The following is a 22,763-nucleotide window of genomic DNA, read 5'->3' as shown; positions in this document are numbered from 1 at the left end:
TCTGACCCCCAAATCATTCAGTTGTTTGAAACATGCATTTCTGTCTTGAAGAAGAGTGTTTGATTTTTGTGTGTGTGTGTGTGTGGTTTTTTGTTGTTTGGTTTGGGGTTTTTTGGGGGGAGTTATTTTTTTGTTGGGGCTTTAGTTGGGGTTTTGTGTTTTGTTTGTTTGGTTTGGTTGTTTGCTTTTATTTTGTGGTTTTGGTTGGTTTGGTTTCTTTTTCTTTTTTTTTTTTTTTTTTCCTATTGGAAGCTTTTGGTTTTTACTACTATCTCATGGGAAACAAGTGTGTGAGCAATATTCTTACTTCCATTGCACCTAGGAGGTTGGCACTCTCTCCAATGCTTTCTTCTATGTATCTCCTTTCTTCATCCGTGATTGTAGGATGCTTTGCAGGACTCTCATATGAAACCAAAAGCCAAAACATGTACCAGACTATGCCAAAGCTCCCTTTGGAATGGAAAGAAAGATTTTAAAAGAAATGCACAGTAAAGCAGCAAACAAGGAAAAAGATCTGTGAATAATTGTAAGAAATATAAATGGCAGTTGTTGTTACGCTCTGCTACGGAGCCATTCTAATAGAGGATTGTATCCTGGAATCCATGTTTGTGCAAAACACATGCAGAGCCATAGCAGGGAAGTCTTTGTTTCATGTACAGGATGATTTCACAGTAAGTGACTGTTCACTGGTATTTTATCATCAATTTGTACAATGCAGTGCAGTGAAACAATTTCCACTTCATTTCACCAGACTGTAAATGAAGTTCCATTTTGCTTTAAGCCAGTGTTGTTTGATCACTGCACTACACTTTTTACCTGCAAAATACAGGACTGTGGCATTGTTTTCAACACAGCAATGCACTTTCTGGGTAGTTTTATTAAATTTCTATAAGGCTTCCCTCTAATTCACATCAATTTTACACTGCAGAATGAACTCGTTTGGGACATAATTTTCTGTCAGTGTTAAGGCAGCAAGAACTAGTGGGAATGAAGTTGTGCAGGCCTTCAGATAAGAATCAGGATACCCTAGTCTGGGCAGGTAATCTAAACCTGCAGTTGTATAAATGGAAGAACAAGACTCTCTAGGTCTGCATAGCACTTTGCACAACTTGTGCAAGAAATGATGAAAGTTTCACCATGAACTGGCTTCTCTTCTTATTTAATAATGCTGCTTTCCAGATCATTCCTTTCAGTGCTGTTCCTTCATTGTCCTTTTCTCCAGACTGTATTTTAACTTTACAGTCCTACTTCTCTCTTTTTTTCCCCCCTTGCCTTTTAAGCAGCTTTTAAATATTTAGAAAGAGCCTAGTAAGGTCATACAATACTGGAATAAGATAAGCAAAAATGCATACCATACACATAGAACACAGACGACCACCCAGTGTATTGCACTAGAATTCCAGCTAAAGGCATTGCAATAACAGCTCCTGCATAGGAACCTACAAAACAAGACACGTGGGGATGAAAAGGGTGAAAAATTCAGTCTCAAAATACTTTTGTGTTACGCTTTGTGAAAGATAAAAATAGAAAGTTACTTACCACAAAAGGAAGTGGTTGCTAACCTACTTCTTTCTAATGGGGGGGCCCACTTGCTCCAAATGCCGTGGCAGGCAGGGTAGGTGACCCCCTGGGGAATGGTTTGCCACATGTTAGCTAATGAGGATCAATCACTCAGTTCATTGTCTTTGCATGATTTTTTTTTTAATTGCTACAAACAAGAAGTGGAGAATGCTTTGCACTTCTATAGCAAAGTCTGAGTACAGCTATCAAAACCCTTCAATTTCTATTAAGGTTGCAAAGGATTTTGTATATCACACCAAACCATTAAAGAAGCATTATAAAACAGATACAAAACATAATTATTTACTTTTGTTCCCCTTCCATGAAAAAATTGAGAGTAATTAGAAAGAAAGGATCTTAATGCACAGGTAGCAGAGTCAAAGGAAGGGCAAAACCACAAACCCTCTGTAGCCTTTCTAGTGCAGGGCTGATTTCTCCAACCCTCACTTTTGGTGGCCTTCTAACATTTCAAGTATAATTTAGGAAGTACAGATTACTGTTCCAGTGTTCCAAAACTAGAAAATAAGATCAGTAAAACCTTAAAAATATAACGTTAAGAGAGAAGTTTTTCATTACCTTTGTCTTTAATAAAGTGCTCTTCTTGAGCACTCAAAGCAAATAATTGAATTGTATTAGTTGGATTGATCTTAAACCAGTTGCTTTTCAGGTCTCTCTTCAAAACCAGCCTTTAACTTAAGAGTGCTGAAATTTTAGGAAGTGTAATACAATATGTGTTGTAATTTTCAACAAAATTTATTGTAAACCTGCTTCAAACAGACTTGTTGGAGCTGTTTTGCATTTGCAATTCCTTTGAACAGTGGCAGAGAAATGAGAAGGTCTAACCCAACTATTTTGTAATTGCCCACTTGTTTCTGTTCCTCCCCTCTCTGCTGTCAAGCACACTTCTGTACTTGCAGATCACTTTCCAGGAACAAATCCAGATTTGCACACACACACTTTAAGAATTTGACTGACAATACCTAATTTACAGGCACATTCCCTATCCTCTTTTAGCATCTTTTTACACAGTAAAGTGCACAAGTTAAAAGTCAGCTCATACAACAGAAGTATGTAGCCCTGAGGAATAAAGAACCATCAATCACAGGCCTAAAAGCCTGCCTTTCAATAAAGAAACAAGCAACCAAGTAAGTTTGGAAAGCAGGCTCTACTTTCTCTTCTTTTAAATTATGGTAAATATTTCATTCATTCCAACAACAGCATGGCCTGATAGGAGCTTTATTCTTGATTATAGATCAAATCTATGAGGCTGGACAGCAAATAGTTTTTGAGAACAGCATCATCATGAGCTCCATGCAGCACAGAATTTCAGTGAAACTTCTGTGTTAAATACATATCTTATCTGTCTCTTTGCTAGGCAATTTTGTAGATGAAGGAAAAGCAAATAGCTGTAATTACACAGAATGGTCTGGGTTGGAAAGAACCTCTAAAGGTCGTCCAGTCCAACCCAGTTCTCACACTGAAATTCATTACACTGAAAATCAGTAATAAACTGAAAACAATTTGTTTCCCCCCCAAAGTTACAATTGCTAAATAAAGGCTAACAAGCATCTGTGACATTTATTGGTTGTTTTAGGTTTCCATACCTCTACGAGGCCCTGCAAGATCCTAACAAAGATGACACACCCATAGTGCACCCTGGCTGCAGACGGTATTAACATGTTGAGGGAGGATGTCAGCAGTATAGCAGCACCAAACACTCTGCAAAAGTGAGGGGAAAAAAAGGAAAAGAAGTAACTTCAGTTCTGTTCCAATTGACTTATTCCACATATGCTCACAGATCAATCTGGAAGTATTCAAACACATGTTCTTTATGTAGGGAATACACTAACTGCTCAAATGAGTTAGTGTCTACTTCCACCTAGTCTAATTAGACCCAGACCAAACACGGGCATCAACACTTATTTAGCATCATTTCCTAAGGAGGTACAGCTTAGGCAGTCACAGGTATAGGTCTGCTATAGGAGTAGGAAAGTGATCATGCCCCTGTACTCAGCAATGGTGAGGCTGCACCTTGAGTACTGCATTGAGTTTTGGGCCCTCACTAAAGAAGGACATTGAGATGCTGGAGCAGGTCCAGACAAGGGCAATAAAGCTGGTGAAGGGCCTGGAGAACAGGTCTGGTGAGGAGCAGATGAGGGAACTGGAGTTGTTCAGTCTCAAGAAAAGGAGGCTGAAGGGAGACCTCCTTGCTCTTTACAGCTACCTGAAAAGGTGGTGTAATGAGGTGGGGGTTGGACTCTTCTCCCTAGTATCAGGTGACAGAACAAGAGGAAATGACCTCAGATTTCACCAGGGGAGGTTTAGATTGGATATAGGTTGCCCAGAGGGGTGGCAGAGTCATGGTTCCTGGAGGTGTCCAAAAAATGTGTAGATATGGCACTTCAGGACATGGTTTAATGGGCACGGTGGCATTAGGTCAACAATTGGACTCAAGGATCTTAAAGGTCTTTCTCAGACAAAACAATTCTGTAATTCTTTATAGCCCCAATCTTTCCTTTAGCCAATTTTCACATCAGTTTCAACCAAATATGATCGAATTTGCTAGCCTCTAGAGAAGTTAGAAATTAGATCTCCAAACAGTTTGCTAAAACAGGTGGCCAAGTAAAAGAGAGATTCCTATTAGTGCTTTAATTGTAAGAGAGTGGCTCCATGCATTCACTGCTTATAAAGCAGAAGAGAATCCACTTTTATAAATGCCAAAGCAGCAGGAAGAATTTCTTGGGATTTTCTTGGACACAAGACTTAGTATGGAAACATATCCATGGCAAAGGGATCATTCTTTCTGCTGGTTTTTCAGAAGCTACTCACTGAATATTGCTGATTTTGATCCAAAGATCATCTGAAGAATTGTTTAAAGTAAAGCACGTTGCAAGGTCTGCATAAATGTGTGAAGTGATGATCCATTTGCAAAACTCCACTGCTTCAACTGAATTTTAATTTGATTCAATTAATATCTGCCCCTTGTGGGAAGAAGCTTTTTCTCCATCATTTTTATATCTCTTTTGTAAAATGTTCATTCATTCCTTTAGCGTAGAAGATCATCCTTTCTCCCCTCCATTTTTCTTTCAGTAGAATTATGCAAAGGGCTGAAGCCAGCAGCAGTGACTGGACACTTTCTTTATGCAAAACTATGTAATGCTAAGACAAATCCTGGAGATGTCTTAACATATGACATCATGGTATCTGATGTGGAACTGATTTGACAGAAACCTTTAACCTTAGCATGTGTTCTTCAGAAATTGGTACAGAGCCATAAGTTAGTGAGAAACAGACCTTGGGCTACAGAAGCAGGAAGCAACGACAAGTTACAAACCAAAGATTCTCTTCAAAGACATCCGTGTTTCACATTCCCTATTTAGAATATTTAGCCTGATACAAATTTTTAAATAGCAAACTGAAAATACTCCTTTTCTCCTTGACAAATATTAAAGGGCAGCAGAAAAATAAAGGCTTCTTGACATGGTAAAGAAGCTTTGTTTAATAAGTCTAAATCTGTCTCCTCAATGTGTTCCACGTGATCCCCACCTCATTGTTAACAACATCTAGCTGGCTGTGCAGCACATTTCTAGCCTTGTTTGACAGCATGTTCAATACATTTACTGGGACTGACTGCTGCAAGTATTTGTGTTGCACACTGTGAACTATTTTGGCCTGATTTCTGTCTTTACTCTCAATTTCTTTCTGTGTAAGTTTCTACTCCTGAAGTTCATTTCTGTACAATTGAATACAGCCATATGGTCACATAAACCACAATGGTGTCTTGGGTTTTCATTTGTTTTTTTTTTTCTCCTTATTTATTAATGAGAAGAATTTTGGGCTGCTAGGAGCTTTACTTGTGTTTTTTACAGATTCTTTTAAAAAGTTAGACCTTCCTGATGGCAAATCTTGAACAGCAATAGATTGTAACTCTTCTGAAGGTTCATCAAGAAAATCTTTATTTGCTTGTAAGCAGGAAGAAAGGAGAGTTTGATTTATAACCATTCCTGTATCTCTTCTGAACAGCTATTTAGTAAAATGCCCAATGCAGCACTACAGGTTTTAATTTTGACTTGTGCATAGACTTGCTGTAACAGATTCTTAGCTAGTATGAATCAGTGCCTCTCTCTCCAAAGCACTATTGCTGTTAAAATCATGCTATGACAGAATATTTTTTTAATGCCATCCCTTGGTAAGAATTAGGTCTACAAAATTGTAACAGTAGGTAGCTCTTTCTTTAAAGAAATTTAGCCTCATTTCTCAGTTCTGTCTCTAAAATGATCTTCTGTTTGCCACAGCTGAAAGCTGAGCTGCCCACAGTTGCCTTTATTCTCATGTTCACTAAAGAGAAGCTGTTTCCTTTAGTCTGTTCCTTAGGGAAGAGGAAGGAAAATGTAATTTAAGGAATGATCAGAGACATGCATCTTCCAAATGAAAATTTTGCCTGTGTTTAGACATATGAGCACCGGTGAATATTTAGTTACATTGAGGAGCAGATGATGAAATAATTCCACAATGTCAGTTGAAATTCAATTCTCTCTCACAACTATGCGTTATAGGAACAGCCTTCTCAAAAATAGATCAATTTCCCCCCACCTCCCACCCCAAAGAAAAATTTATATGGATTTAAGGGTAAAATAAATTAGAGTTAAATTATGACCTTTGTAAAAAATGGCTTTTTTTTTAATACTTTTTCTTGACTGTGTGTTAAAAGTGGCACCATGAATTTAGTGTGTGACTGTTTCAGCGAGTCCATTTCCTCCGTAACTCTTAATCAAGAGCAAATACATCTTCTTGCCTTTGCTTTGCATCTCTCAATGCACATCCATAAATACAGTTGGTATTTCTTCTTCCTGCTTTTTTTGTCTTGTTACATTTATTTCACCTCTATAAATACTAAATTATTCCTAACAGAGCATTGTGTCCCTTGGGTTGGGCTCAGCCTAGGAAATCCATGTAGCTGTGCTGTTGTATTTTCATACAGAGGCATCCCTGAACATCCATTATGTACTGGTCACACTCCAAACCCCACATTTTAATGTCATGGCACAAATGAAGAGCTTTAGCAGGTTGAAGGTAAATTCCAAGAAAACTGCTGGGTGGCACTAAGTCAGACCTGGAAAAACCAATGACATTGCCATCATTCTTGGCCCTTGAATTAGGGAGGAATTAAAATGCCTTGACATGCCTCCAGTAGGGGAAATTCCTTTGTCCCCAAATCAGCAAGTGCTTAACTATACATAGAATAAAATAACAGTTTACTGAAGAAGATAAATTAATAAACACAGTAGTAATATATCAAGGAGAGGGGGAAAAAAGTAATCCCTAGTCCTCACAAGTGACCAGAAGAAACCCTGAAATAAAGAATTATGCTTCCCTTATCTGGTTCTATTTCTAGACTTGGTAGACTCAGTCCCAAAAGGCAGAATCTAACATCGATCCTCAGTGTTTTACTGACATTGGCATTACATGAAGGTCATGAGCTGTGACTTAGTCCTCCTATAATACAAGTAGCAATAATAGCGAAATATTATTTGCTTAAGAGATGTTTGGGATGAGAGCAGAGGCAGGAAATGACTGACAATTCAGGAAAAATGCTTAGAATGGAATGAGGTTGCAGGAGGAATTAAATTCGTGTGTGTGTGTGTGTGTGTGTGTCAAGCCATTGGGCTCATTTTTCTCTTTGAGGAGAAACTAAAGAGAAAGAAATGTATTTATTTTCATCTCTGCATTTCTAATCTCTTCATCTGTGCAGCCCCACTCTTTTCATCTACCTTTTCCAGGCAATTCATATTACATGAGCATTCTGCATGGAAGTGCATTATAGATATTGTTACTCAGCTGGAAGAAGTGCCAGCTCAGAAAGTGAGCTGAGAACAGTGGGAGCACAGATGCATGCCAAATGCTGAATGCCAGATGGGTGACATATTGGGTTACACATATGATATCTGAAAGTACAGGGGCCTGGCTGGAAGCATCCTCTTACTCCTATGACTGGAAGTGAAAATTGCTGCAAGGACTCCAAGCTGCAAGCTAAAACCCCTTTCATAGGTGTGTTGATGAGGAGCCAGTTCCTCAGATGTCCTAATTCCATGTATTTCTGTTTATGTCATCTTTTAGTATAATTGACAAATTCCACAGTTTTCTGTGTGTCCGTTCACTGAATGAGTGGTCCACCTTTGTGACTGAATATATAGAAATTTCAGGCTTTTAGATACCAGATAATGAGGCTCTTAAAAAGCTCTTACAAAGCCTCTATCTACCCATATCAGGTGTTACAAGGGCCTTCTAAGACTTTGATACAGAACATGAACATTCTGCTGACTGGAATTTGCTGTGGTTCGATCTGCCAGCTTTGAAGAGAAATAAATCCCCAAATATTCACAAATCTTTTAGCAATATTGACTATACAAGGACAGGATCAAGCACCAAAGTGAAGTGCCATGCAGAGACTAAGTCAATGTGTATCAGCAACACAATGTCCCTTTAGCTTTCTGCCTTCTCCAAGGCACACTAATGACACTGTTGAAAAGCAAACCAAGACCCTTTTCTTGGGCTGTGCCTTCCATTGGCTGTTCACAGACCTATTTTTGATATGCCATTGTGCATCCTATGAAGAACTTCTGCACCGTTAGTTGACAGCATCATCGCAGTCAATGCTGAATGTAAAACACTCCCAGGTCATGTCATTAAGCTCCTCTTACCAGCAAGTGCATGACATCATCCTTTCATAAGCAGATCAGGTTCCATCTCAGGTGTATTTAACATTGCCCTACTTTTTTTGGAGGCCTTTCTAGCTTGTTACTTCCTAAACCCATGCTGTTTTATTCTACAGGGTTTAATCTCTGCAGTTCACCCCAAGGGCAATCCTGTCTTGCCTCACTGAGAGAGGCAGACCCTCTTCACTTTGCCTTCTTCATTATTCATTAATCTGATCACCCTACCAACCTTCCCTCTGTCCTGCTTGAATTCAGCTGGGGAATCTCTCGAATGTAGGGTTTCATTTTACAACTCATTATAGCCATACACATCTAGATAAAATTCTGACTCATTCCTTTCAGCTCATTAGCTTTGGGATGGCTTGTTCTTTAAATATGTAATCTGCTAGATCATGTTTCAAACCAAGACCAACTCCTTCAAATTACCTTACCAAGTTCCAGGGCTTAGGCTGTGATTCAACTCTCTCTGATGATTTAGAGACACATAATACACTTATAAGAGAGACATTTGTGTTTTTAACTTCATGATGCTTTGTGGAGCTGGTTGGGAGGAAAACTGCTGTGCGTTGGTCTCAAAAGCTACATCTATTCTGCTTTGTGAAGTGTGTTTACACATATGGACATCCTCTGTTAGGCCTGATTGTATCTGGACTGCTCAGAACAAATGCAGATTCCTTCAGAGCAAAGTGACTGTGACATTAGTGTTTACATGCAACCAAACTAAACATTTTGTTACATGAAATCTGGTGTACATATTTTATTGGGGTGAAGCATCAAAGCAGGTAGAGATGATTAGGGATCTCTGTTGGATAGAGTGATTGGAATTAACTGTGAGGTTTGTTTCAGAGAGGATTAGTTTTTTTCCCCTCTGAAAGACAATCAGGTATCATACATGCAGCAGGGAATCCATGGAGAGTCAGGACATGGGAGAGAACTGGGAGCAAAGCTATTTGACAGTATTGGCATATCTAGATGATATCACCCCAATAAAGAGTAAGTTTCTTTACAACTTGATTTGGTGTATCATGCATTTGGTGTAATTTCATGTAAACTGTAAATTTTCTACAGGTAATGATTTCAAAGGATTTGGACCAGTGGAGGATGGAATGCAGAAAGGAGACCAAATTTCAGCCACATTCCTGCTCTTGTTAATTACAGCTGAACCAGCAGGGCCAAATTCTGACAGTTTTATATTTAGTCCTGAAATAGCTCATCAAGAGTCAATAAACTTCTCTGCATTTTCTATCCTGAGGATCACTGCCAGTCCATATCCAAAGGCCACGTTTGTCAGCTGAGAGTCATACAGGGACCTCTCAGTAACAGAGAAAATAATATTTCAACCTAGGATATTCTTGCTTGAGGGCTGCTTAGAAGTGAAAAAATTAACACCATTAATGATGGTTTACTTGCTTCCAATTTATGTAAATATAACCCAGTGCTCTTACTGACTTCTGAAAAGAAAAATTTTCCTCAGTAACAGAGTGTGATAATTTTTTTTCACTTTTTTTCAGTATTTTTCCCTGTGGGTCCATGGCTATCACCCGGAACACAAACTGTGAGTAACCACTCATTTTGAACATTCATATTGCCTGTATTGATGTTTAAGTGTGTGCCTATCTTTATAACATAAGTAATCCTGTTGTTGTCTGCAATCATGCTGATTATCCTTCTTGGGACAACTCCTATTTATATTTATTTATTTGTAATGGACTAAGTGAAAATGACCCCCAGTATGGGGACACACTTTTGCTATGCTGTGACATACATCATCATTCTCACTTTTCTCTACTGCAGCCTAATTTCCTGATGGCCTTGTTGACCCCTCTACTGTAGGCATATTCCTGTGAAATGCTCCCCCTGACAGCTTATGGCTTCATAAATGATAGACATTTAGGGGGGGTTCTGAATCAGGGCTTTAATTTGCATTAAATGGCACAGGGCTAACAAAGCTGGGGTTGTGCCATGAATATCAGAGTGGTTGATGAACTCAGCTGCCCAAGAAAACAGCTCAAATAAGCTACCTTTGACATTTGAGAGGAAGACTTATTCCCAAGTGCCAGTCTTAGGTTGAACCTGCTTCACGAGAGCACAGCTTAAAACCCACCCTCTTTAACAATAGTCTGTGGCCTGAAGCCATGCTATAGCAGCTTTATTTGGCTGTATGAAAACGTGATAAAACAGGTCATTTTCATTCATATGTGTACAAGGGAAGAGGGAGACCTGTGTCTGTGTGCCCTTAATACTAAATCCTATTATAAGCCCTTCATGGAAGCATTAATATGTAAAAGCCGACCTCCCACCATCTAATCCAGTATAATAAGGGCTTGGATACATTATTAATTTTTGTCACACATCTGAGGCCCCCTTTTATCAACCAAAACCCCCATCCAAATCCCTTGTTGCATCATTAAATTGTGAAAACAGCTTCATCATTTGTGACAGAAAAATGGAAGGACCCTGAGCCATATGGCAGAGGGAGCAGTGGTACCAGTGGTACCAGCCACCAGGAGATGTTTCCCCAGTCCTCTTCTTGCAGTGACTGGTGCTTAGAAGACCCTGCAATGCAGCAGGGTGGCAAAATCAGCTTGGGTTTTTAGTGCCATATTGGTTTCTTTGCCTGGAAAACCTAGTGCCTGGGATGAGAGCCCAGCTCAAGATGCAGGATTTTGAACTGAATGTGAAAGGTGCTGTTGGCAAGTACAACCTCGGGGGCTCTCTCTTACAGTGCAAGGTCAGCTTTTATCTGTAGAAGTTCAGAAGCTGCCTCTTGTCTAACCATCCGCACATCCCCTGCTCATGCTGTGAGTTGGATGTTGTTTGCAAATCAGAAAAACACACAATATGTCCAGCAGCTAAAGGGCAGTGGATAACTTCTATTTTTAAAGCAGAAAAATGCAAAGCTATAAAGTCTGACATCTTTCTTGTAGAAATACAGTTCTTGGACTTCTAAACCAATTCTTTACCTTTTTTTTTTTTTTTTTAATGCTAAGTGTTATTAACCCTGAGTTAGGGAGAAACATTCTGATTCCACTGACACACTAATGACACAATTTCAGTAAAAATCTTCAGGGCTCTGAGATGAGAAGCACTGACATAGAGTTGTCTGAAATATCAGTTCATTTCTTCATGTAAATAATCCTATTGGATTACTTGCTGGGGAAAAGGATTTGTCCCTTCATAACAAGATGAATGGCACTTTAATACCAAAGATGGATTTGAAGTGAAGGTTGACTTATATATTTTCATTCAGGTTAGAATGTGACAATGATGGAGTTCAACAAAGATGAAAGACAATTACATTGTAGAGAGACTTGGTATAGTTATGTCATGATGACTCTTGATGTGCATAGTGCCAGGGTTTGTGGGGTAACAGCTAATGAGAAATTTATGGCATTAGCCTAGAATCATAAGTTGGGTTTAATTTTCTAGGAATTGCCATTCTACTCTGCCCTTTGCATTTCTTTGTGTAAGAGAGTTCTAATGTTTGAATGTACACAAATGAGCTCAAATGGTCACTCAGACTTCCTTTACTGCAAGCAGGTTGGTGATTGTTGCAGATCTGTTTTTGAAAGATTACTTGGCATGTGCAGTCAAAACCTGCCCCTGTTTTAAATATGTAACTCCAAAGTTGGGAAATAATTTCTTATCCCATGTAATCTGACAATGACATTTCAGAGGATCTTCCCTCATTTACAGTGAGTGTTTAAACTGCTCACTTAGGAAATGAGTGAGGAAATATTGCTGCAGCATTTTGGTCGTGTTTTTGGTAGGGCAAGGGGATTTATTATAGATTTCCAGTGTGGTTTTTAAAGCATGTTAAAAGAGTGCATCAGCAGTTAAAATACCATTATATTGAAATTCTCCTGACATGAGGGGCTGGAAAGCAGTACAGTTTCACACCTTTCCATGTATGTGTGACAGCACAGCAGGTAGCTTATTCACCAACAGCTGCAGCTTTGCAACAGTATGAATATGGAATAGGAAATACTAATTTAAATAAAATGGGTATGTTTCTGGAACAAAACAAGTGCTTAGTTTTAAGGCCATCTAGCCTGATATTCACTAGGGTATTAATCTTTATATTTCACTTGATTATCCCTTATATTTTGCTTGATTATCCTAGTACTGAAAACATTTTTAATAACTACAACACAACTTTAAATATAGGAATTTAACACCCAAAGAAGAAGAATCTAGCACAAAATTTCTCTGGCTGGAACAGTGATGGGTAGTCATTATTGATAATATTTATGCTTTTTAAATTTATGTGGCTGTCATTTACTGAATCTTGTTATGTCTCTATGGGACTAAAGCATATATTTAAACCCAGCCATTTTTTCCAGTGCAGTTTTATGCATACTTTGTAATCAGATTGCCTCCTACTATTCTTTTTCTATTCTGAGATCCTAAATATATAGTTCTTGCTATTTTTTTCACTATGTGACTTCATATACTATCATCTTATAAGTAATTAAAGCTCTCTAAACCAATATCTTTTTTCCACCCTCATATTAATATACATGTACCCAAATTACCTGCAAGATTCCAAGATCAGTGTCATTGACCTAAATACACTCATTACACTTAATACAGAAAGATAACTATCCCAGGATTACTCTGACTTCCTTTTTAGAGCAGCAAGTTGGGAGATCACAATGGATTTGTATTCCAACATGGTTTAAGATCCCACTCAGCATGACTGCTTTCCAGAGTGGTTCTCCACCCTCTGATATGACTTTGCACTTAAGTGTGGTTTCTACTGAGGAGAATTCAGTTTAACAAATGATGGTTAAATGTCACCTGATTGTCTGGTCCTTTTTCTATTCATATGTTTACCAGCATTTATATGAATGAAACATGAAAATCAGAGCTACTGGTCAGCATCATAAAGGTATCCAGATCTTTGAAAGGGTCATAAAAATAGTTAATCATTAGTCTCCCAGTGTGATAAACATCACTAATCCAATTGCAGGTACTCATTTGTTTGTGCAAAACCCAAAAAGAAGGAAAGAGGTTTCCTCATACCATATGATGACCCAGGCTAATGCACAGGTACCCTGGGCCCCTCTAAAGTACAGAGGCAGACTCAGATATTCTGGGAATGGCACAGTCCACCTGAGCTGTGCAGTGCTTGTTAGCTCACTTGCTTAGTTTAGCAATGTAAATCTTCCTGAAGGAGCTCAAAGACAACAAAACCTCCACCAGTTTCCAATTTGCTGTTTTCAAAGCATCACAGAAGCAAAACCCGTTCATAATAGTGTTGTTAAGATACTACAAAAGAATGTGATGATTAAATGACATTTCTGGATTTCACAGCAGCACTTAAAAATCTCAGCCACTGATGTCTCAATGTATTTCATTTAAATCAAATTTTGAATAATGGAGTTGAAGAACCACCACACTACAGATTTTTTTTTCTTTTAATAAGATTTCAGTCACTGACAATGATGTTTGGTGGTTTTTTTTTTTTAATTTGTAAAGATTAGGTGAATTCTGATTAGCCTGAGGAAAATTGCTTTCCATGGACTAAGTGGAAATTCAGACTAGGTGGGGTTGAAGGTCTGACAGCATTTTATACCCTTTCTGTTTACATTCCATCATAATCACATAATGACAGCCTCTCTGCAATGCTGACATCAAACCTATAGTTTAAAAGCATTCAGATGGGATTTATGTGCTTTTAAATGGCATTAACTGCCAGTATGAGTAATAGTTCAGCTGATTAAATGGTGTGGATACATGACGTTAGGGCATCACACTTCAATTTTCATGTTGTCTTGATTTTTTTTCCTAGGAAAAATATTTCTAAATAATGCTTTCTTGATATTTTTTTTTCTGGGAAAAAATGCTTTTAAACAATGCAAGAGTAACTCACTTCCTTCCTCCTGAAACCCCTGCATGCACTAGTCAAAATCTACTATGATTCAGTGAAAAACAGAAACAAACAAATAAAACAACAACCAAACCAACCAACAAACAAAAAAGCAACACACCAAACCAACCAACAAAAAAGTCTTTTTTCACATTTTGAATAGAAAGCTTTGCTGTTACTAATCAGGGTTGTAACCAATGGACATTTACATCCTTTCAGATTTGTCTCTGCAATCTGCTTGTCTATTCTTGGCCCTACAGTCTCAGAAGCTGTGAATCATAGCTGACTTTTTCTCTATAGTTACATAAAGATCTGTGTGGGGACCATGAGCTCTGCTCCCAGTGCACTGCAGCCTGGGGAGACAGGCACATTGGTTTTTTAGTGTAAGGCTGTGGGTATCTTGACAAAAAAGACCTAACCTACGTCAGTCACAAACCTAGATGTCCATGTGACAAGATGCCTTCTCTAAGTTATTAGCACCTGCTCAGGGCTCTCTGCTGTCATTGCCTCTTGCTTAATTGGCGACAAGGTTCATTGTTCATTGAGAACATAACCCTGAGGAAAGGTAGAGCTGTAACAAGCCCTGCCCAGGGGATGCTGCATTGCGCTTCTTTTGTTCCCCTGGCCTGCTGTGCTTGGTTGCATAGTGGTTACATACCAGCACCTTCCACAGGCAGATCTTCCTCTGGGAGAAGAAGCCTCTAGCCTCTTGTGGCAGGAGGGAATCCTCTTCTATTTTCACACATTACACAAGGGATGCCAGTTTAAAGCTCCACTGATTGCAAATGTGTCTTTGGAAAATCTGTGTTTAGTCTTTCAATGTACTGAAGGGTTCTTATTCCTACAGAAGTCAACAGAGGTTGAAAATGTTCAGGAGCACAGCTCTTGAAATATTCTAACCCAACTCCTATTGACCACTTGGGTGGTAAATGCTCAGGAGATGGATTGTTTCTGAATGTTCTCTGGAATCTTTGAATACAGTTCTGTTTGACCATGCAGTGTAACTATACCTCTTTTAAATAAATAATTTTTCTTAGTGTTGGGCTGAAAATAGTCTATACCAGAAAATTCTCAGTGATGCATTATGAGATAAATTGAGACTCAAGCTATCAAGTGAAAATTCCTGAGAAACTCCGTTTACTGCTTGTAAATCTGTAAATCACTAAATCTGATCTGTCAGAGGTAATGGGGAGTTGTGCATGAGAGCAGTGAGTCAATGCAGAAGAGCATAACCATGAGGCAGCAAGCAGCCTTGACTCCTGTAATTAGCAAAGAACCTCAGGAAAATGCTACCATTGACAGACACAGATGAATAAAATGTTAGAGGGTTCAGAGCTCAGGGTTGCTAATAATTGATTGGCAGCAAGTATTTTAAACCAGAGGCAGAATCAAAACAAAGGGTTTCAGGCCAGCCTGAAAGTAATACATTGTGTGTGGAAAGGTTTTCTTGATACCACAGGAGGGTGATTTTTGCTGTGTGTTGTACCTTAGAGAAACTTTGGAATTACATTATCCCAATCTCTCTAACTGGTTGCTATACTGAATCTTAAAGTCAAGCAAACTCAGTGCTGTGCACTCAGCAGTTCTGTCAGTAATGAATTAAACTCACAAAGCACACCTTAACCTTCCTCCCAATTTCCTTCCTGTTAGCAGCTTAGAGTCAGTTTTGCATTTGTGCTATCTTTTCCTTGTAATCCTTATCTCCTTCCCTTCCAGGGAATGACTCAAATATCTCTCTTTTAATGAGCTCAAGACTGAGTTTCTCACAGATCATCTTGAATCTGGTGATGCTATTCTAGAGTCTATTATTTTTTGTGTAGGACACATCTGAACCTTGCTCTTTTGTATAAATTCAGACTTACTTGGAATGCAGAGGAAACTGTTGACAAAGGTAGTCAGTGAGGCTTGTAAATAAAACAAAAAACCCCCCAAAAACCCCAAAAAAGTTACTTGGCCATTGCCCACCGTAATATGAAGGGACCAGTTGTGGCTCTATCATGAGATTTCTACATCAGTGGAGATTTTTATAATGCCTCATAATCTGCTGGTTCTTTAAGTCTCTAGGCCTGCCTACTCACTTGTCTGACTTGTTCTCATTCAGTGTCTTGGTAAGAGTCTGGACTTGCACCCTCTTTTGTGTGCTGCTTTACTCTGTAGTTATTCTTTTCATTTCAAGTTAAATGCGTAGCTGTAGATGTCAAAATCTCTTTGAAGCATTCAGGAGCTAACTTAACCTCCTCAATACCCTGTTATTTCAACCACTACCTTGAACCACTCTAGCACTCCATCCTCTTGATATTTTTGTCCAAAACCTAAATATAACTCACAGCCACTATCCATATTTTACTATTTTCAATTACTGGCACATATGTCACTGCTAGTTCCTTAATTAAATCTGTGATTTACATAGTCATTTGCTTTGTGTCAGGCTTCCACAACTAACCACTAGTCTGTGAAAATTGCTGAGTTAAAATACACCCAGGTTAATAATTGGAACTGGTCCTCATTTGCTGTTGTAAATATAGATGTTTGTGTAAATGCTTGTTGATCTACATGTGCCAGCTTGTGTGCTGAGCTTTCCTGGGAATGTCCCTGCCATTGTCTTACACATAGTTGTCATTGCACCGTTTTCAGTGTGGATTGATTCAAATGACTTTAGTGTCTGAGTTACAGACTGTGCAAAGACTAAAAAATGCCCAGGGAGGAAGAAGGGGAAAAGAACCCTTTAGCTGTTAATTGCTGAGTCCTTATCAAAAATATATCACTTGTGTACAGACAGGCAATGGATACCTCACTTGAATAAATGCTGTGTTTTAGTCTAGCTGCTTTAAAAGGTGGGTGTTAGGGTTATCTCAGTTACAGAGCATCTCTCTGTTAATAAATATTCATTATTTTTAATGGACATCTCTGAAAAACTATTTCCCTTGTAGGTCCTCTCTCTCTGCCTCCCCTTCTCAAGTACTTGCTCACCAGGCAAAGCCTCTCTGCCTGTCCAGGCCCACTTTTGATGTTACATGCTCCTGAGGAGAGTTCAAGGTATACATTGCTGATTTTAGTATCCGTTTGCACTCAGGTTATTATTGTTTTGAAGAGTAGCATTAGGACCTTTGCTTCTGCAAAGATGAGCCTGTGGCATTAAGCATGGATGTGAAAGCCTCATGTGTCTTGAATACTCAGAGGATCTAATTAACAGGTAGAATCGCACCCTGGGTGCTTGAGAAACTGCCAGACACCATAGAAACGAGTCCTTAAGTCCTTGCACCATCTGCACTTTCTTTTCATTGCAGACCTCTCAGTGAAACATGTTTTTCCACCCTTCTAAAACTCATTTGTACGTTAATGGAAAATTCCTGCTGATGGCTTTCTTGTTCTTTTAAACAAAAATCAGATTTCCTTCAATCTGGGGAAAAAAAAAAAAAAAGACAAAAAAAAAAGACAAAAAAAGAAACAAACAAAAAAAACCCCAAAACCAAAACCAAAAAAGCCCCTCACCATCTCTCAAGGCTGGATGTAATGATGAATCTTTTAATTTGCCTTTGGAAACAGGCTTTGTGAATATCATCACCACAACCTCCTCAATGACTCATTAAAGAAAAAAGAAACCCACCCGAGATTCCCCCTTCTCCCCCCCCCCACCCCCCCCCCTTCCAAACCAGGGTGTTTCTCGAGATAGACGATCAATGCATCATCCCGTCCACCTTTCCACAGTTCCCACAAATATTCCTTCCTTCTGCAGCGCGGCTGCCTTTGACCCGGAGGCGCGTTGCTGCGGCGCGGTCCAGGAGAGACAGACACAGTGCCAGTGTCCGGCTGTCCTGCCATGCCCCTGCTCCCGGGGTGTCATAGGCCGAGGACTAACCCCCACCGCTGCTCCGCGTTCCCTGGCTGCCTCCCGCCCGGACTCGCAGAGATTCAGCCCATCGTTACCTGTTAGCTGCCAGCCGGGACGAGATGTAGCCGCCGGGGATTTGGGTGATTATGTACCCCCAGAAAAAAGAGCCGTGGATCATGCCAACTGTTTCAGGATCCCAATTAAACTTCGCTTTCTTCCAGTACAAGGGATCGGGAAAGAAGGAAAGAAAGAGAAGAGGAAGGCTGTAATCGTGCGGGGTTAATACATTCATCCGCAGTAACTCGTACTGGGCAGTCAAGAGGGATTCTAACGCCCGCGATGGCACTCGGCGGCCGGGGCACAGGGACAGAGAGACTGGCTGTGCCTTAACCCAGCATAGCAAATGCTCCAGCTGCCCGCCAGACAAATAAACAGCAAAACAAATTCGATACAGGCAACTAAAACAGCACCGTCCGTGCCTTCCTGGGACAGCGGAGGGGCAGGGCCGCTCGGGAGAGTCCACAACACTCTGTTGGGGCATGGTCCCTGGGGCAGGGACATCGCAGATCCGGAGTGCGGCTGGGACCTGCAAGCCAACACCCAGCGCTGCTGCCCCGCCTCGGACTGGGGTTGCCGGGCTTGAAACAGAGCCCCGGGAGGTCCGGGGGGCCGGAAGCGTCCCCTGCACGCCCTGCCTCGGCTCTGAGCACCCTCCTCTTGCCTGTGCAAGAAGTGCGCTATACTGGTTGGTTTGTTTGCAGACTTGCATCCTCACCACGCATCTGGTTTGATTCACCTCTTTCTCATTACGCTACAACTCGCTTTAAAACGAGTCTAAACCCATTTCATGCCTTTTATCAACGCAAATTGTTTCACTCCGATGTTTTCAAACCTTCCCGCACAACCAACCGTCTTCTTTCCCGCAGCCGCTCGACGCCCTCTTTCCCCCACACTCTACGTGTGTTTTAGCAGGTATCTGCGTTCTTCAAGGTTGTGTGCAAACGGGAAAACACAATAGCAACCTGCCTGCAAATGGGCTTTTGAGTGGGAAGGGGAAAATAGGAAAGAATCGATAGCAATTGTTTCTCCTTCAGGAATGAGGTTTCCGTGCTACAAAGGGCGGCGGCGGGGGCGGGCACCGGGAGCACAGCGGGTTGAACCGGGGGAAATGCCATCAAACCGTCCCAGCCCGTCTCGCTTGCGCTAAAGGTGCTTAACCTGGGATTTGTACTGGGAGGACATGGGATTTACGAGGGAAGGGTTCCCACCTCTTTAATAACTTTTCCTCCTCGGTGTATGGTGCTGTTATTGACCATATCCACAATGGCCACTCCCAAGTTACATCGGATCCCGAAGGAAATGCAGAATCCCAGTCCGCTCATGATGGCAATGATGTATCTCCGGGGCAGCCCGAAGCAGGTACAGTCGCACAACGGGGCTTTCTTCTCGGGCACTTCCATGGGCTTCCCATCTTCCGTCAGCTCGATGGTATCTCCGGGCTTCTGCCTCTTCTCTAAGACTCTGCCCGACACAAGAGGAGAAAGTCAAACCCCGTCTGCCTGAACGCACAGAAGGCTTAAATTCACCTCTCCCCCCGCCCCTTTGGCTTGGCTTGGATTGACTTGAGGTTTTATTCCTTGTTTTCCGTTCACCTTCAACTGTTCTCTAGCAATGACCTGTGGGAGTCAGGATTAGTCATCCCCAACTCCCCCCGCCACCCCGCCGCAGAAGCCCAGGGAGGAGCTCTGGCTGAGAATTGCTCATCTATCATTAAAGACTTCTGCTGAAATATGTAGGACGCAGTAAGAAGACATCATCTGTAACCACTGCAGAGGCGCCATGTTGGACAGCCCAAGAGGCATGGTATGGAAACTGAAACAGTCTTTTGAAGAAGATTTTATTCCCTTCTTGCTGTTTTAAGAGCACCAAGCGGGGAGATCTTTGTGTGCATCTCGCTTCAGGTGTCGGAACAAAAGAAATCTAAAGAGAAGGGGGGCGGGGGCGATATTGCTACTTATTTTGGACTTGCAAAATGGCTGTCACATGCAGTGGAGGAAAACATGACCGTCTTTAGAGAACTGGCATCGCCGGAGAATTCTTTCTGAATGCTCTCCTCAGCTACACGTGTGATCACTTAGCAGGTTTAACCTTCCCAGAGCAGCTTTATCTCTATCTCATTGCCCCCACTCCCTGTTTTCACATCTAGAAAACAGTGTGCAGGAATGTGAAGGGGGGAAATGATTTGCAGCTATTTCGAATCAACAGGAAAAATGCTGAAAAAAACCAAAATCCCCTCTTACCATCCACGAAAGGTGGCTTACAACATTTCATTTTATTTCTTCTTTGGTGGAAAAGCTTTTTAAAACGCTGTGTGGGTAGTAAGAAAGATTTGGTTTATCGAGCAAGCATCCCATGCTGAATCTCTTAATCTTCTTTGTTAGTCACTGAGATATTAAAAATACAGAAAATCTAATCGTTCCCACATAGCTCCATCATCATCTTAAGGAGAGACTGACCATCTCCGACACTCCGACCTCTCCTATCACTTCTCCAGGATTGTTTTCTCCCATCAGAAATTTTCCTCGGAAGAACAGCCCTTTGAAGTTAACTCATCCGGCTAACGGGGCAGTAACAATTAACAAAACACGGCTCAAAAGCTTCTCCGTGCTTCAGGGAAATAGAGCGATTTATTCCAACAGTTACTCAGTGAAAATCATCCTGATTTTTTTTTTTTTTTTCGTTTCTGAGGAAATTATTTCCTCGTTTAAAGACCACAGCATTAAAATTTGTTTTAAAGTTGTGAATAAAATAAAACACCGTGGAGTTACGTTCAAAATTCGTTAGTGCAAAAAAAGGTTTATGGAGAAGCATTTTCTGACTAAACGGGCTTCTTGTCTTCGTGAAGACACTAGAAATCAGCACATAAAGGGCAGGAATAATATTTTAATTCTAACAATCGGGAACAAAATTGTTTAATCCTGTGGGTTGAAGAAGATTAGAAAATCTCTCCTTTGTTACTTGGTGTAAAGAGAGTTTTGCTAGAATATGCAAACACAGTTTCTCCTTTATTCACTGTGTGACTACAGAAAAAGCAGTGAACATGATCCGTTTGTTTATGTTGTAAATCGTTTATGCCCCCCAACCTTCCCCCCCCCCACCAAAAAAAAAAAACAAAAAAAAAAAAAAAACAGGAGAGATTTATTCTCTTCGTTCTATTTTAAGCAGTTATTCTGGATTATCGATTTTATTTTATTTCTTCTCTGACCATTGAAAATTATTTTTAAATTACCTAAATCTATAGGATATTCACTGCGTTGTTGGTGGCTTTGGTTTCACTTCTGGCATTTCAAAATTGTACCCCTCCTACTAAAATGGAAATCTTGATTGTGTCTTTATCACTTCACTGATATGTCCTTCTCCTGAAAATGGCAGCAGAAGTTGTGACTCATGCTGGGGAGAAGCCTTGTGCCTGTGCCCAACACTGCCGCATAGGTATGGAAAAAAAAAAAAAAAAAGACTTTTACGTGACCTGCCCATGGTAGATAAATCCGCGGTTACCTTTAATATTTAATTCGGAAAAAAAAACCCAGCAACTTCGGGGGAATTTCTAGCAGAGGGGACAATCGAAAATACGTCGGAATTTCACTTCCTGGGGGTCACTAAAGTCGCCAGACTGGATGGAGCACGATGGGTCAACTTCAGTGCATACACTTTTTAGGTATGCGAGAACTGAGGTTTGTTTATGTGTGCACAGGGTTCGAAGAAAGCCAAAATGTTCTGTACACATATAAACATATTGTTGAGTGACACTTTTGAGTTTAGCCATTGCAGTTGTGTATTACTTCTAAGACGAGTGGATGCTTCTCAAGGAAGACGGATAAATAATTAAACACATCCCTCTATATGTTTTAGCTTCAGGAGAAAAAAAAATCGTTCGGATATCAATTATTTATACATCTCCATGTTTATCTTCCTCTGACGACGAATTGCACAAGGGAAAACCCTAATCGAAACCAACAAAGATTATTATTATTATTGCTATTATTATTATTTAATGATTGGTAAGGGCAGAGGGAAAGATCCAGTGACTGCATTGCAAAATTAACACAAAAAATAAATAAATCACAGGGAGTTGCTTTCTCCTGATTGAGATTTCAAGATGGGGTCCTGGTTTTGTGGGGGAAAGACGGGGTAATCTTTTGCTACATATTTACTGACACCTTCTACGAATCAGATAGAGAAGTTAGGAGGGTGCCATATTGAGAAGCTTCAGCACTAGTTTGCAGGATCCAGATTATATCAGCAGTATCTCCACAGTTCCCAGCCCCTCCACCGCTAACCTCCTCAAAGCATCCGACCGCCTCCAGCAGCTGCTGGTTAAGAAAAGCTTCCAATTATTTCTGTGAAATAGGGTCCTGTAAGAGATCTCATTCTTACCTGTAAAGTTGACCAAGAGATTTTCCAGCAAAATTCTTCAATCCTTCCTTGCCAGGGGTCAAAATCCTTTGTTTTACCGACTCCATTCCTGCAGGCGTGCTCGCTGGATTCTGCTCTGCTCTGGATAGGGCACTGCTACGAGCAACGATGGTTCATATTGGTTTAATCTTTTAACTTTCTCCCCTCATTAAACGGCTATCAGTGCACCTCCGGGTAAAGGCAGAGTGAGAGAAAGCGTGAGCGTGTGTGTGTGAGAGAGAGAGAGAGGGGGAGAGGAGAGACGGCGTACGGAGCCGGAGGGGGGGGGGAAGAGGGCGAGGGTGAGGGCGAGGGAGAGCGCCTGTGT

The 22,763-nt window shown here is 40.6% G+C and overlaps 1 protein-coding gene across 1 annotated transcript in view; it reads right to left on the bottom strand.

Moving 5' to 3' along the window:
• The window catches only part of SLC17A6 (solute carrier family 17 member 6), a 29,228-nt gene extending 6,725 nt beyond the window's left edge, over positions 1-22,503 (bottom strand). Inside the window, exons 1-7 of the mRNA XM_054390376.1 lie at positions 22,418-22,503; positions 19,249-19,501; positions 18,076-18,194; positions 3,165-3,279; positions 1,540-1,627; positions 1,353-1,439; positions 308-450 (exon numbers count right to left, since the gene is read on the bottom strand). Of these exons, the coding sequence (XP_054246351.1) occupies positions 308-450; positions 1,353-1,439; positions 1,540-1,627; positions 3,165-3,279; positions 18,076-18,194; positions 19,249-19,501; positions 22,418-22,503 (891 nt within the window). The remainder of the gene's footprint in view (positions 1-307; positions 451-1,352; positions 1,440-1,539; positions 1,628-3,164; positions 3,280-18,075; positions 18,195-19,248; positions 19,502-22,417) is intronic.
• Between the last annotated feature and the right edge of the window lie 260 nt (positions 22,504-22,763).

This window comes from Indicator indicator, chromosome 21 (genome assembly GCF_027791375.1).
Source record: "Indicator indicator isolate 239-I01 chromosome 21, UM_Iind_1.1, whole genome shotgun sequence".
Lineage (NCBI taxonomy): Eukaryota > Metazoa > Chordata > Aves > Piciformes > Indicatoridae > Indicator > Indicator indicator.
The sequence above is the reverse complement of the archived record's forward strand: the minus strand, read 5'-3'. Positions and strand labels throughout refer to the sequence as shown.